General features: G+C 26.9%; 4 protein-coding genes across 4 annotated transcripts; 3 read left to right on the top strand and 1 right to left on the bottom strand.

Annotated features, from left to right (window-relative positions):
• Positions 1 to 1273: 1273 nt before the first annotated feature.
• FG386_002707 (component of COPII coatamer) lies at positions 1274 to 4552 on the top strand (the record flags this gene model as incomplete). Its single annotated transcript, XM_067342156.1, has 1 exon — positions 1274 to 4552. The coding sequence occupies one exon, from the start codon at positions 1274 to 1276 to the stop codon at positions 4550 to 4552; it is 3279 nt and encodes a 1092-aa protein (XP_067197761.1).
• Positions 4553 to 4690: 138 nt separating this feature from the next.
• FG386_002696 (DNA polymerase epsilon catalytic subunit) lies at positions 4691 to 12559 on the bottom strand (the record flags this gene model as incomplete). Its single annotated transcript, XM_067342145.1, has 1 exon — positions 4691 to 12559. One exon carries the CDS (start codon positions 12557 to 12559, stop codon positions 4691 to 4693), a length of 7869 nt encoding a protein of 2622 aa, XP_067197750.1.
• A 686-nt stretch (positions 12560 to 13245) lies between these two features.
• FG386_002685 (uncharacterized protein) lies at positions 13246 to 15528 on the top strand (the record flags this gene model as incomplete). Its single annotated transcript, XM_067342134.1, has 1 exon — positions 13246 to 15528. The coding sequence occupies one exon, from the start codon at positions 13246 to 13248 to the stop codon at positions 15526 to 15528; it is 2283 nt and encodes a 760-aa protein (XP_067197739.1).
• A 374-nt stretch (positions 15529 to 15902) lies between these two features.
• FG386_002595 (uncharacterized protein) lies at positions 15903 to 17545 on the top strand (the record flags this gene model as incomplete). Its single annotated transcript, XM_067342044.1, has 2 exons — positions 15903 to 16347; positions 16416 to 17545. Coding segments are annotated over 2 exons (1575 nt in total), but the record flags the coding sequence as incomplete, so codon positions are not given.
• Positions 17546 to 17659: the final 114 nt, after the last annotated feature.

Below are 17659 nucleotides of genomic sequence, written 5' to 3'. Positions count from 1 at the left end.
GTATCTACTTATAAGTAACTGAACTTTTTCAGCCGATATCGGGTTATTGCTTTTGCTAAAGTACAAACAACATTGTACCTTACAGCATTGTTTATCAATAGTCTTTATATTTTGTCTACCAACATTATATTTTCACAGATTAGTTTATCGGTATTGTATTTAAAAAATTAATATTATACTTTTACAGTTCGTTTAATCAATTTATTCTATTGCTGCATTTAAACGTTCTTCGTGATTTTGGTTCTGATGGTATATATTTTATTTAAAGTTATATCTTTTGGTTATTTTTGCGATCGTTTTCAGTTCCAGTACATGTAGGAACGAAAACTTAAAGTAAGTAGGTATTAATATAGATTATTAAGTGGGACCGAAACACACACACTATCTCACGCAATATGGGTTTTGCCTGAATTCCGGCTTTAGTCTACAGTCACTTATGTCATCCCGTATTCAAGTTAAGGGCAACATAATAGATTTGTAAACAAGCCTATCACCCGCAACGGGGGGCGAGTGAGACTTCTCAACCAAATTTTCTTCTTGTGAAAAGAATGGTGAAAAGTGATTTGTCCGTGAAAAATTTTTTACCTATATTTGTGTAGGTTATGGTTTAGACACATACGTAAATGTGTTGCTTGTTTATGCGTGTCTACATGTTTTAGACGTATCTTGTTTTTACAGTGGCTTATTTTTTGTAACACTAGTGGATGAGTTATGTTGTGGCGGTATTTTTATAAGCGCTCATTTGGACTTGGTTATTTTTATTTGTTTTTTTTAATTATTTGCTTCTTCAGGGTAAAGATTATTTATGTAGGGAGAAATGTAAATTCAGAGAAATTTTTTTTTTTTTTGAAATTAAAGAGGAATAAGAGGAGTGCAAAAGTTATTGTAATAATTTTTTTTTGATTTTAATTGATACTGAAATTTAAGTTTGTGATATTTTATGGATATTCATATTTTATATGTGAATGGTATTCAGCTTATCTATATATTGATTTTCAAATAAAAATTAAAAAAAAGTTAATTGTGGGTATCAAATATAACTTATAGGTATTTAAACATATAATAATAATAATATTATTATTATTATTAATATTATTATTTTGAGCTTTATTTCTCCCAAATTCTAACATAGTTGAACGGAAGTTACCATTGCTGTTTGTCTAATATTATCTTGCTAAGGTCATTATTATTATTATTATTATATTAATTTGTGTGTGTGTGTGCAAATAGTAATAATAATAATAATAGCAATACTCAGAAAATAAATTTTATTATGAGAGTAGGTCAGATATATGGTAATAGTTATCTAAACAGTGGGGCAGAGTTGCCTATAAATAATCAATTAAACAACATTAATTTAACTACTCGTCAAAATGTCCAAAATACAAATCTAACATCACAATATAATTCTTCAGTGGTAACAGAAGAAGTTAGAGGAGGTTTAACTTCTAATTTAAATTATAACAACATCCAAGCCTCACAGTATGCTACTTCTTCTAGTAATCCAAGTTACTTGACAAACAATAATAACTATTGTGATAATAGAGCAAATGGTTATAATCACAATGATCTAACAAATAGCAATGTTCAACAACACAGAATTCAAACATCTGCGGCAAATGGTGTAGAATTAGGACAAAGTCAAATGGAGCAAAAGGGTGGATTTGTAACTTCGTTAACAAAACCAATACAATCTAGAGTAGACCCTTCACAAATACCGAGACCTGTATTTGGGAATATAACTGAGAAAGAATGCAATATATATGATAGTGATAAGTATACATTTCCACCTAATTCATTGAATGAACCACATTCACTAATATTAGATAGAGGAAATGCAACTAGTAAATATTATAAATTAACATTAAATCAGATACCAAGTCAACATTCATTGTTGCAATCAATGAAATTACCATGTGCGGCAATAATACAACCCTTTCCACTATTAGGTGAATTGGATAAACCAGTACCAACAGTAAATTCATCAATGACTATAGAACCAATAAGATGTGTAAGATGTAGGGCATACGCAAACCCATTTACATGTGTTTCCCAAAACGGGAACCAGTGTCTATGTAATTTTTGTGGTCACACATTCGATATACCGATCGATTATTTAAGATTGCTTCAATCACAAATAAAAACACAAAATTATCAAAATGATGATCAATTAAATTATCCAGAAATATATCATGGAGTTGTAGATTACTATGCACCTGCTAGTTTAGGAATAACAGCAGAACCAGAATTACCATGTTATTGTTTTATTATAGAAATATCTTCATATTCATATCAAAACAATATAATGAATATAGTGATATATTGTCTTAAACATATATTTAACCAGTTATCAGAAAAGTCACCTGAAACTAACGTTATACTTATATTTTACTCGAGGGAAATAATATTGTTCCCATACAAGTACGATAATGATTCATCTTCATCACAAATAAAAATGTCTGTAATATCAGACATTATGGAACCATTTATTCCGTGTCCTTTGTCTGAAATATGTATGCCCGTATCAGAAGCTATAAATTATCTAAACGAACTACTAGACAAAGCCCCAAATTTACTAAAATCACACATAACTCCAAACAATGCATACTATTCAGCATTATCATTAGCTATACAAATATTTCAGCTTAAAAAGTGTACTGGATCAATATTCACATTTATATCATCGGTACCAAATATAGGTATTGCTTCTATAAATAATAAAGAAATAATAATTGCACCTAAATCGCCTCCTCGTAGAGCTTCTAAAGGAATGAAGCAATCTGCTGGATTTGTATCTGGTTATGTTGTACATAATATACAACAACTAGATTTATTAATACAGCAATGTAAAAATACAAATGTATCGGTAGAAACATTTATTATAACTCAAGTAAACAACAATAATAATATCAACAATGAATATACAAATAATAACAATATGTTACCTACAAGTACACTGTCATATATTCCGCAACATACAGGTGGTAAAATAAGATTATTTTCAGATTTTTCGTTTGAAAGAATATATAATGATGTTTATCAAACACTGTATAGCATATTCTTTATACATAATATTGCATATGACTGCACATTTAAGCTAAGATGCTCTAAAGGCATAGCAGTTTCTAAAATATATGCACCTTGGACAGCAGGTGGTCCAACACCAGATTTAACTGCTTTCCAAATACCTAAAATAGATAGCAATACTAGTATTGCCTTTTTACTAAGACATGAAGAGAACCTAGAACAGAGAAAGAATGTATACTTACAAGCGGCTTGTCTATATACGTGCAAGGACAAAAGAGTTAGACTGTTGCGTGTATTAACAATATCCATTCCAATAAGTACAAGTATAACTACTGCATTTAGATATGCATCAATTGAACCTATCATAAACATATATGCCAGAATGGCTGCACATCATATTGTATCTAAGGGACAAAGATTAGGAGGTAAAGGAGGCTATAATAACAGTAATAATAATATTAATTCTGGCACTGGCGGAAATAGTAGCAATGGTAGCGTAATTGGAAACGGTATCCCTACTGGCAGCGGTATAACGGGAAGTGTAGGTGGCATTGGTGCCAGTATTGGTAATACAATAAACAATAGTCTAAATATTAACAATTTAGTTCCAGTATTTCCATTTTCATCGAGCAAGAATTCAAATAATTTTTTAGCGATGTGGAAGCAAGAAACACTAAATTCTGTGATAGATATGTTATTTTCATATAGAGAAAATTGTGCTAATACATCTTCTACCGGTCAATTAATACTACCAGATTCATTAAAATTAACATTGATATATATATCATCTTTATTTAAATGTCCTGCTTTAATGCCTTTAAATACTGTGCTAGAGTTCACGATAACAGAGCAAATTGTGGGGTTATATGAGTTACTATACGCATCTGTAAGCTATACTACTGCCTTATTATATCCGAGGCTATATTCAATTCATCACTCGTTAATTACAAATGAAAATAGTGAATTACAAAGACTTGATTCAGTTGGTGTTCCTTATCAAATAACAATGCAATTCAATGAGAATAATAATATTGATAATACAATTTCACAGTCTTATACACAAGAACAACTACCTGTAATATCTAGGTTTTGGCTTAACAATTCAATTGCTTGTTCAGGGGAGAGGATATTGTCCGATGGTATATATATATTAGAAAATGGAAGAGAAATATATATATATGTAGGTTCACAAGTAGATTCAAATATATTATGTGAATTATTTGGAGTTGATAATATAAATAGCGACAATTATAATAGAATTAGTCTTATTAATGAGAATATTGAGATGGAAATTTCAAAAATAAATATTGGTTCTAGAATATCTAATGTTATACAACAAATAAGGACAGATAGATTTTCAATATCAACTTATATGCCTATTAATATAGTTTCTAACTTTTCTCAAAGGCTCGAATCCAAACTTAAAGCTTTATTAGTCGAGGATCCTTATGGTTATGAAACTAGTTATGTTGATTTTTTATGTAATGTACATAAATTAGTTCAAAGTAAATTAGTTGATTCATAAATAGAGTTAACATTCTTTTTTAAAATTTATTTTATTATTATTACAAATATTTTTTACCTTTTTTTTTATTTAATAAAAATACTTCATTTTTTTATAAATAAATATCAAAAAAGAATTATAGATGAAGGTATCGAACAATCACTTAATTATAAATGTATTTTCGTATATCTCTTCAACTTGAATAAGAGCTTCAAATTGCTTATTAACTTTACCAATATTATACCTAGAATAAAACTCTGAAATTGAATTAAACAAATAGAAAAAGTCTTTAAAATTATAGTAGTAATTTAGTCTTGTAACTAAATGTCCACCAGTACAGTTTTGGCACTTTGTTTGTAAATACCCTATTTGAACAGATTTGCAATTGTAACATAGAATATCTTGTGATTGAATGACCTCGAGTCTTTCAAAAAATTCGTTTAGTAATTTTTCTTCAATATACCTGTAGTCTATTTCATTATTGCAGTAATTACAATACCAACAAATCTGTCCACAATTGTAACCTTTACTTTTAACGCTAGCACTATTTTTATCACCATAATAATCAGCATATTCACTATTATCATTGTACATCATTAAATTTCCAATAAAATCAAAATCATCTATTTCAAAACAATTTGGGCATACAAAGTCCTTAATTATATAGGAGTAAAATGGAGTTGACCATTTCTTCGTTATTATTTGATCAAATTCAGAAACGTTTATTGTTTGACAAATAATATATTTAATTTGCTCATAATTTTTTTTCTTAACATCATCAATATAAAATGATTTGTCCAAACTCCATATATATAAAAATAATCGTGACAGTTCAACGCTTAAATGGTTTTGTATAGTGTTAATTTTGCCATTGTTATTAATGTCAAAATGCGTTAATTTTCTTCCAATGCACTCTGGGAAATCAAATAGACCAATATTACTATTGCTTTTCTTATCCTTATTACTATTGCCATTCAATCGTATGTATTTATTCTTATTATATGAACTTGAGGGGTATATAGCAAATGGAATGTTACTAATTTCATTCCCATTTGAAATATTAGGACTATTGTTTTCATTAACTGAATTAAACTTTATATTATTACTATTTTCATCATAATTTGTGTTTATCAATGGATCAAAATACTGATCTATTCCATATTTGTTAAGTATATAATTGGAATTAGTTATGGCTTGTAAAAAGTGTTCAAACCTTTCGCTAAATGGACCAAATAAGTCATTAACTATATTGTACAAAATTTTGTTATTATCTTCAACGTTATTTTCAGAATTTTTTTTACAATAACTTCTTAATTTTCTCAATGGCAACATTAGGAAGTTAATTATTTCATCTATTATAAACTTCCTGGAGTTAATTGGATAGTAATTTAATATATTTAAATTAATTTCATATGGTTCTTCTGTGTCAAATGTTCTCCTCAAATAGTTACTTCTATCTATTTGTATTACTGCTTTATATTCAATATTAGGTGTTAAAGATATTCCTGAATATAAATCTCTACTATTTAATATATTCGTCATTTTAATATAATGCTCTCTTAAATCGTTTATATCTCTTATTTTAGTATTGTTTAAGTTATCTAAATTTAAAGTAACTAGCATTTTTCTTATATTTCCATATATTATGTTTATTCCCAATTCTTTCATATCAGAATCTAGCAACTTAAAATACCTACTTGTGTATTCTTTCGTTACATCTATTAACGCAGGATCATACAATAACGACTTAGGTGAACACAACCAAGAATAAAAATTATCCTGTAGCGTTATTATAAACTCAATAAGTAGATTGTCGTAAACATTCATATCTCTATATGTATCTGTTTCGTATTCATTATTATTTACAGTATCTTCATTAATATCACTCCCGAAGTGACCTGAATTATCACTTTCATCACTCATTTTTGCGTTGTATTTATCAAATACAGTGGACAAGTTTGTTTTTTCAACAATTTCCCTTAAGTAATTAATAGTATTTCGTAAACACAAAAATGCAGATGAGGTTGAAAGAGAAGAGTGATTGTGAAAGCTTTGTGTCAAAATAACATCATTTTTGTTGTTTGTATTGCCTAGTTGTTTTTTTTTACCCAAATTATATACTATATACTCCTCCTTGTTACTTCCTCCTATATTCTTTTTTCTATATTCCTTCTTCAATAATGAACTTTTATCAAATGAGTTACCAAAATCATCCAACTTGTATTTTTCTGATATAAACATGCAATTTCTGACTGATTCTATAATAAGCCACTGTTTAAATTCCAATTCTACGCAATAACTTCTGTATAGCCCCGGTCTTACTATTTCAATTATATCGTCGCTGCCACTAACAGAAGCACTATTTATATTATTAAATATGTCATTATTATCTTCTTTGATGTGTATTTGTTTATTATTTAACGATATTCCCAATTTTTTAATATCCCAATCATTTTTAGATAGTTTTATCAAACGTGGGTTACCTAAATCTGGCAAATTATCACTACAACCCCAACTTAATAGACCCATTGAATGTAATTCTCTTGAGTACAATATGTCGTATATCAAATAAAAAAAATCGTATTTATACTGTAACAAATACAACACAGGAAGTCTAATTACCTTAGATAGTTCAAAAGTTAACTTTAATTTGTTTATATTTTCTCTAAGTAACAATATACTTTCTAATATAGCTTCTTTGTCCCAATTAAATCTTGTAAATTTGTTGTTGTATGTATACTCTTCGAGATCTGACCATATTGTAATAATATTTTTATTTATTATTTTTTTTTTACTGAAATACATATTATTATTGTCATTATCGTTTCTAATATTTTCTCTTATTGTGCTTATATCTATATTCATAGATTTTAATCTTTCCATTTTAATATTTGAATACACTAATAATACCAACGAATTATTATTTGAATTATTTTTTACGATTTTATCAATAATCATGCTAATGTTTTTAAACGAATCACTATTTGACTTGTAATATTTTATATATACATTGTTTATCTTATTTTTTAAAATGTATTTATTTAAATTACTTCTCAATTCAACATCAATCAAACTTAAAGGTACATTTGATCCTGAAGATAAGATTAAGTAAATATCGGATTTATTTATATCCATCAATAATGTACAAATTCTATCCTCAAAGTTAATTATTGATAATACTAACCAATTTATTGCGTTACCATATTCTATTTGTTTATTCTTATTTAAATAGCTTTTCCAATACTTTTCACTAACTGCTCCATTGTCTAATATAAATTTATCTGCATTTGGTGTTATGCTTTCAATTATATTACCAAATTTTTCCAGTATCGTAAATTCAAGTGGTATATTTGCTTCGTATATTCCAACAGTATTGTTATCACACATTAACGTTGGTTTTGAAATTTGAAATCTCCTTTCTGACATTGTTACCTCTGTTAAGTGATTATAGTCAACACCTCTTGGTAATTCTTTTCCGTTCACTAATGTTTTATAAGACAACTCACCAAGATTGTCATTATTATTATCCATTATTTGTACAGAAACATTTGTTGCGATATAAAAACGTCTAAAAAACTCAAACGTAACTACATAACACCTACCCGTTTTTTCTGAATAAAGTAGTAAATTATACAACCCCAATGACTTGCTATTTATACTAACGTTATTATTACTATTGTTTAGATTAATGGGATATATGTCTAGTACATGAAATGTTCCGTCTGTTAAAAATGAATATTCAGATATAAACTCCAATCCACTATATTTATCCCCGTCGCCAAAAAAAAATAACCTTTCCTTATTTATTAAACTTAATTTGTCATCTAATTCATTTTTCCTTTTGTTATATAGCACATACTTCTCAAACCAAACATTTTGAGTGTAAGTTAACCAAGTTTTAAAACCTTCTTCCCTAAGTAATTTGATTCTTTCTATCTTGTTCAGTTTTCTTCCCAAAATTGTTTTCTTGAAATCACTACCACTGTCATTATTATTATTATTATTATTGTTATTATTATTATTATTATTATTATTATTATTATTATTATTATTATTATTATTATTATTATTATTATTATTATTAACATCACTATTGTTAATTACATCGTTTTCTTTATTCAAACTCGATCTAACTTCATTCTCTTTAGTTTCAACCATTAAATTACACTTGCCTTTTAATTCACTTAAATTGTTACTTAAAGTATCCTTCTTAACTACGGTAAAGAATTGTGATATTTTCTGCTGATTTGATCCTGTTAACTCTACTTGATTTTTTAACCAATAGGGAACCTCTAATTCAGGCAGAGGGTTTTTAAGTCCTTGTGATATTGCAGGTATAATTACTATCTTTAATATTGTATTTTCAAGTCTTTTCTTATAATAGTCCCAATCTAGTATATTTCGAACATTCCATATTGAAAAATAATTTTCATTTATTACCCTCTTACTATCATTTGAATTTTCAGTAGAAAAATTACAATTAAATTTATTTTTATTATCAGAAGTTTTATTTATTCTCGTCCATTTTGATAACCACGATATTCTTGTTTCTAATGGAGTTGAAAAAATAGACAGTGGTATTGCTCTTTGACTTTTATCTTCACCTTTTGGATATTCTGAAACTATGAATTTACACACAATATTTTTATCTAGTATATATGATGGATTTTGTAAAAACTCAAATAATCTTCTTGCTGTTGTAATAGACATCGACTTAGCCTCTCCCATTTGCTCCACACTCTTTGACATATTCTTAGATTCTGAAATTAAGAAGAATAGTTGTTCATCATCCAATATTCCTTTCCCTCTTGTTTCAATCAAATTCAACCATTTTCTAGATATTGATGCGACTGAATCATATGCTTCTTTCTTAGATTTCCCACATAAGAATGCTGGAAACAATTCTTCTTGCAATATTTTTATTAATTGCAATTCACCCCTTCTTTTAAGTTCAAATCCCTTAAGCTCTCTTAATTTGTTTTCAAAATCAAAAACTGCATACCTTTTTTTTAATAACTTGTTTTGTTTATCCGATGCAGGCATAAAAAAACATTTATAAGGACCATCAACTTCAAAATATATTGAATTCTCTACTTTTATGTTATACCTTTTTTCTATATGATCATATTCCATATACTGATTATTTGTCCAATTCTTATGTACTTGTTGATTTAATAAAGTACATATATAATTCAACTTCTTTTTTTTACCATTTTTAAATAATAAATTATATTCTTCTGGAAAACCTGATGGTACTATAGCCCATATCCCGTCTGTATCTAGTTCCAATGGTTTTCCTATTCCTTCCATTAATATTCTTGCCTCCTTTATTACATTACCACCTAACCATGTAACTATTGCTGCCATTTCCATGGAAAACCATCTACTACCTTTTCTCATCACATAACCGTAAAACGAATTTAATATACATTTATGTGCCAATTGTAATGATTCATATAACAATTCCTCATCTTGTGCATCCTTTTTTGCTATTAAATTATTATCTTCTTCTGCCTTGCGTATTTTCTCCTCTGCTTCCTTTTTCTTTGCTTTATATATATACCTTCTATCTCTAAACCCTCTTACTGTATCTATGTAAAATGAATTCTCTCTTTGACATACAATCGAAGACCTTGTTTCTTCAACATTATCTGTCTGTTTTCTATATAATTTACTTGAATATGTTTTCATTCTCTGTATAAGTATCTCTGATTGTTGTTTTGCAGTTAATGATGTCCATTTAATTCTTTTCCTAATATTTGATTTGTCTTTTTCATTGATAAATTTACCTTCACATATACTATTATTACTATTCTTAGTAACAGAAATATTATTTTCATTGCAAAAGTCATTTTGTGAATCATTATCAGAATTATCGTAATCTCCGTCTTCAATATTACTGCCATATGATTTCTTGTTCGTCTTGTCTTGATCTGTTTTAATATTTTCAAATGTCTCTAATTGTAGATGCTTAACCATTCTGTCCATCTCACCTTTAGATATAGGAAATACATCTCCTTTCCATCTCCAATTCATTTTTCTTTGACATTTATCTGATTCTGAATAAAAGGGACAACGCATGCATTTTGTTTCGTCAATAATGGCAGTTGGTTGCAGTCTATTAGTTAATATAATATTTGGATACATAGCAGCGACATCTAAATGATATATTAATGGTGTAACATTCTGTTTTGGATTAATGTAAAAATTATTTAATTTGTTTAATATATCATTTTTAATGTATTCATAATTTTCAATACTATCTAAATCTCCACCTAATTCTTTTATACCAAATAACAATGTTGAGTCAATGTTGTCTATTAAATTTTTTAATATAGTTTGATTTAAATTAAAATTTTCTGGTATATCTGCTCTAAATATACCACTGCATAGTGATTCTACTGTAGCACCTACATAAGTACTGTTTAATATAGGTCTATTTTGGTAAAATTCCATAGAACTTTGTATTTTTTTGTTTGGAAATAATATATCTTTGGTAAACGCCTCCTTCATTAATAAATGTTCACATAATGTGCCTGTACCTCTTCTCAATAAATCTTCTGGTGACAATGGAATTATTGTTGCTAAAGCAAATATAAATGTATGTACATATGTCTTATATAGATAATACGTAGCTACTGCATCTGAAACTGAGTATTCTGCTAATAATTCTGGTTTATTGATAGCATATGGTACCATTAATTCAGGATCTAATTCTACAGGATTATAACGTAATTTTGCCTTTGTCACACTTTTTAAACTACGAGAACCACAAGGTAAATAAGAGTCACGTTCTACCCATCTGTAACAATCAAAGTGGATTATATTTGTACCAGAAAATATTGTTTTTGAATTCCCAGTACCTACACCAGCAGATAAATCAAAATTCATTTTAATTCCCCATTCTTGTGTGATATCAATATCGTATTTTTTAGCTCTATCATATAAAAAAGGAAAATCAAAATTGTCACCATTATAAGATGCAATTACATGCGGTTTTAATTTTTGTATTAATTTAACATAATATTCAATCAATAGTTCTTCATTATCACAATTTATACATTTAAAATAAGATACAAATTCCTTTTTAGGTGAATACTCAAAATCTGCAATATCACTAGAGACAACTTGTCTATTTGTGATCAAATAACCTTGCCCTTCAAATACACAAGAAATCATCATTATTTGATCCTTTTCAACATTTGGAAATTTAAGTGGTTCTTTTGTAGTTTCTATATCCCACGCCAAACACCTCAAGTCAGGTGCTGTCGTATCCTCCCTTAAGCAATTTAACTCAAGTAATTCATTTGTCCATCTTATTGCTTCATACCACATTCCAACAGATATATTATTATCTATTAATACTCTTGTTTCATATAAAATATCAAATTCATATATATCATCTATAGCATCTAATACATCAGAAAATTTATCAAACTCTATATAATATAATTCATTTTTAAACGAATTTCTATCTCTATTTTTTATGTAATTCAAGATATCACCCTTTACTTTAACTAATAACTTAACATTGTCAAATGATATCTTAATTAATTCTTTTTTTTCACCCAATAAATGATTTTCCAATGACAAATCCACTTTTTTAACTAGACTCAATTCTACGTTATATTCTCTGTATTTGTGTTCCAAATTTGTTAATAGCCAATCTGTATCTACACCATTTGCTGGTCCCAGATAGAAATATGGTCTGAAAAAAAATGGACTCTTATATGTAATGCCTTGTTTATTTATAAAGTACAAATATATGCATGAATGTTCTGAATAAGATTCTATCACGTTGTCATTCATAGAGGTGTTATCATCATTTTCTGGTATGTTAATCTTTCCACCTTTAACTAATTCTGTAGATACTTGAATATTGTATAAATAACCTACATCCTTATTTTCAATACCTGTTTTTTGAGTTTTTATCTCAAATACTTTATCTAAATTTACATATTTTCCTTTTTTATTATAAACTTTGCCAAATTTATTGTTTTTATCCTTGTCATAGTTATTACCCTTCATTTAACTTGAATTTTATTATTATTTCTCTGAATTGCACTTTTAAATAATTACGATAATAAATAAATTTAAGCCTAGCTTTTTTTTTGAAGAAAACTTTTTACTATTTTTATAAATAACCTATTTATTTATTACTTATATATTAAAGCGATAAAATCATATTATTATATGTATTGTAACAATCAAAAGTTTAGCCTTTAAACCTGTTAGTATTTATTTAGAAGAATATTATTAGAGCAGGATTCTACGTATACAATATTCAAAAAAATTAATATACTCTCTTTCAAAGAAAACTACCTATTTTATTTATGAATCTGTTTTCTTTTAATACTATTAAAAATTTAATTAATTACTTGTGTGTATTTTTTTTCCCGTAATATGTTTGTGCAAATAATTAGTACCGGTACTAGTTATTTCCCCACAATTACAATATAATAAAAATAAAGCATAAATAATGTAATTCATCTTTATTTTTTCTTACATTGGTTAACTTAAAAAACCGAATAATCTTATTTTATAATTTAAAATTACTCACAAATATAGATTTAAACTTTGAAGCTATAATATTTTTGCTTTATTTCAAGGTTCCAAATACATAAATAAATATTTTTTATTATGTATTTTATTCTTAAGCATTTATGAGACTTAAAAACTAACAAAAGTTAGAGTTTAATTCAAATTTTATAAAAATGATTAATTACGTTACTGACAAGAATGGAATTGATGAAAATTCCCCAAACAATAAAATGAATGTTTTATCTGTTCACGAACAAGTACTCGCAACTAAGTACTTGAGTAGATATAGATCTTTTCACAAAAGGTTACACTCTCCAGTAAATGGAAATCAAACTAAACGTGGAATATCGATTTATCTTGATGAATATAACGATACAGATAATGAGTTAAATCTGACCACGTGTAAAAAAAATTCAAGATTGCTATTCAAGGATTTAAATAATTTAGAGTTGCTAGATAATCTCAGAACTGAAATTACTAAAATGAAAACTGAGGTAACAGAAATAAATGACTATAGTGACTACATGAGGCATAGGAACAAAATAGAGAATATAATGAAGAAATACGTACTAATCAAGGAAAATGTTGATAAATTCAAGAACAATGAGTATTTACTAACAAAAAAGTTAGCGTTAATTAAAAATTCATTTAAAACTACAGTAATACAAAATAAAAAGATAGAAAGAGAGTTATATAGGAATCGTTTTTTTTGGCAAGAATATCAAATAGGTATGGCTCCTGCAATAAATAACAATATATTAAGAAAAAGAAAAAATTCCATTCATGATAATAAAAAAGATAAAGTAAAAGAGTACACGTCAGTTCATGTTGAAAACGATATCTATTCAAATAATTCAAAATTGAAGTTATTTGGTGAAAACGCTAATAATAGTAACAATATTAAAACTGAAAATCATAATGGTTGCACTGGAATAATTGACATTTGTAAAAGTCAAAATAACTGTAATTCCAGTGATGTCAATGACAAGGATCAAATTAATAATTTTGAAGATTATTACTATGAAAGTAAGGGTAATAATACATATGATAATATCAACACAATAAAGAGTAGCATTAATTCAATGAATAATTATTATTACGGTACACAAAGGGATACAGAAAAGTCAGAATTTGATTGTAATGAAACAAACGAAAACATTGATTGTCCACATTACAACACAATGGCATCTAACAACAATGAATTAAATGCAGAAAACAATAATAATAATAAGACAATTAATTTTGAATATATAGATGATGAAATATATAGGGATGGTTTAATATTCAACAATATACTTAATTACAAAAATTCACTAATCAGTTATTCAAATGAGACTCCATATCAAATATTAAATAGTATACAATTATTGGATAATGATTTTTATTCGAATGAAAAGATAGCAAATTCTATATTAAATAAAAGAAAAGACTATATTAACGACTTTACAAGAAAACTAGAAATTGCAGGTATAAATCTTGATATTGAAAGAAGTTTATATTTAAAAAAATCAAGATTATTTAAACATCAACAAAATTCAAAGTACAATAATATGAACACATTATCTGTATCGCAATCTTACACACTATTGAATATGATAGGTAAAGGTGGATTTGCTGAAGTTTGGGAAGTATTGAATATGAATACATTGAATATAACTGCTGCAAAAATACATGAATTAACTCCGGATATGACTGAACACGAAAGAATTGTCTGTGTGGAAAGAGTAAGTAATGAAATAAAACTACATAGGGATTTGAAGCATCCAAATATAGTTAATATGTTACATTGTTTTGAGGTTGACAATGATAGGCTTGTTACAATTATGGAACTTTGTGACGGTCCTGATTTAGATACGTTTATTAAAACTAATGGTTACATTCCTGAAAAACTAGCAATAATATGGATTAGACAAATATTGGAAGGAATTTTATATTTAAATAATATAGATAAAGAGGGTAAAAAATTATCAACACAGAGAAATTCTATTATACATTACGATTTAAAACCTGGTAATATTATTCTACATAGGGGTTGTTGTAAAATTGCAGATTTTGGGCTTAGTAAAATGGTTGATTCAGTATCAGAAAGTGTTATTATTGAAAGAATAGGTGGTGGTACTGTATGGTATCAGCCACCTGAAATATTACTGAGACCTGGAGATTCAATAGATAGTCCAAGGGTCATTAATCATAAGGTTGATATATGGGCAATTGGTTGTATTTTTTACGAAATATTACATTTAAGAAGACCATTTGGTCTTAAGAGTAGTTCAGTTGCAGAAGCGTTTTCATTAATACCTATTGAGGCAAAAATGGATCTTTTATTTGACACTGATATTTCTCAAGAATGTAAATCGTATATAAAATGGCTTTTAACATATGACTCGGAGAAGAGGCCAAATATATTGGAAGCATATTCACATCCGCTAATTCAAAATGTTACAAAAATAAGTTAATATTAGATTTGTTATAGATATTAAATGTGTTATTAATAACTAAATAGTTATTTGAGTATTTTAGTAGACTAGTTAAACTGGAAATATCAATTTTCTTTATTTTATTTTTAATTTTATTATATTTCATTGTATATAACTCATTTTTTATTTAAACTAGTATTTTAATTAAAATTACATTATTTTATTTAGTAATTAATTACTTTTTTTAGTTTATATATATATGTTTTTATACATCTAGTTTGAGAAAAAATAAAAAAAAGAAAAAAAGGGTTTGTCACAAGTCAAAGAAAACAGAATTAATATAATTCGCATGTATCTATTTATGAATTTAGTCTTATAATTAAAGACTTGAATGAAATAATTAATCAAAATAAATGAGTTTAAGCAAACACAAAATTAGTGACAAACTTCATAATGAAGATAAAAACATAAGAAAACATAATATGATAATAGATGAAAGGTTGAAAAACAAAGACAATAACTCTGAATATATAGTTATACATAGTGATATTAACAATAAAATTAATAGGAGTAAAGAAGCCTCATTGTATTTACACGAACTAAATATTGTACAGAGGAGAACATCAAAGTCATTATTAAGAGTTAAATATAGAAATGACAGAATACTGTTAGTATTTTTTTTTGTAGGTATGTTAGGTTTACCCATAATATCATGGAGTCTTGGTTGGATAATAGGTAAAACACTTATAAGACCTAAATCGCATAAAGGTGAAAAGCTGAGGCAATTAAATGGTACATTAACAATATTGTGCATAATTATAGTTGGCTTATTTTCTATATTTTATATACAATCTTCAGGTAAGTTTATATTAATATAATTAATATATGAATATATGTAACTTAAATATAAATGAAACAAAAAAAAGTGTCTTCTGAGTATTCTACAAACACATTATTTATTCAAGAAATAAATGAGAGTGAAAATAAATTAAAAGAAACAATAAATATTAGTAAACAACAGAATAAACAAATATTATCTTGTTCATCTGATACTGATATTGAGTTATTATATTGGAAACAAAGTTCTGAAATAGAAAAAGGATTAGTACTTTTTATTGGAAAATTATTAGTAGACACATGGTATAATTCAAAAGTACTTGAAAGTGCATATAAAAATGAATTTACTGTTGCAGCAATCAATCCACCTGGGTATGGAAAATCAAGTAAATTAATTGGAAACAACAATGTTACAAATTCTTCTTATTTGTATTGGTTAATAAGTTCTTGTTTGAATTTTGAAGTAAAAAAAACAGTAATTGTAACACATAGTAATAGTATCACACAAAAATATGTAATACCATTAATTATGAATTACCAAGTATCAGGAATTGTATTTTTTAATACAAATATGGGGATTAAGTGGTTTAATGCAAAAAACCCTTTAATTAATGATCACTATTACTATCAACCACTTAATTTCAATGATACAATAATTAGATATATTGGTGATAAGAAACAGATATTATACAGTTCTAATCAATCAAGTGAGAATACTAACGTTCAAAAAGAATTGAAAAAAAATGGAAATACAAGAAAAAAAGTGGATCAACAAGTAACTATACCAACTAAAACAAAAAAAATAACAACTAGTACCAGTTATACCAGTACTACTAGCACCAGTACTATTACCAGTTCTATTAGCACTGCTACTGTCACCCAAGGTTTAGAACAAATGATCAATGATTTTGACACTCTTGAAAAAGAGAATACTAAAATTGATGAAATTACAGAAGTAGATGAGGTTCCAACTAATAATGAGGAAATGGTAAATGAAAATGAGAATAGTATAAATCACAAATCAAATTTAGAAACAAATGAAATATTAAATGAATTATCAAATTCACTAATATCAAGCATAGAAAATACCAATAATCAAAATACAGAAAATAATGAATCAGGATTCTATACATCAAGTAGGACAAATAACACTTATTTGAAATCAGATACAATTAAAAACTCAACTGTCCCATCAAAAATAAAACCAACTAATTCAACAGTATCACCTACAACCGAAAAACCAGAAACATCACAAACAACAACCAAAAAACCAGCAACATCACAAACAACAACCAAAAAACCAGCAACATCACAAACAACAACCAAAAAACCA

Source organism: Cryptosporidium ryanae (assembly GCF_009792415.1).
Source record: "Cryptosporidium ryanae isolate 45019 chromosome Unknown contig_5, whole genome shotgun sequence".
Classification (NCBI taxonomy): Eukaryota; Apicomplexa; class Conoidasida; order Eucoccidiorida; family Cryptosporidiidae; genus Cryptosporidium; species Cryptosporidium ryanae.
Note: the sequence above shows the minus strand (reverse complement) of the source record. Positions and strands in the feature narration are given on the sequence as shown.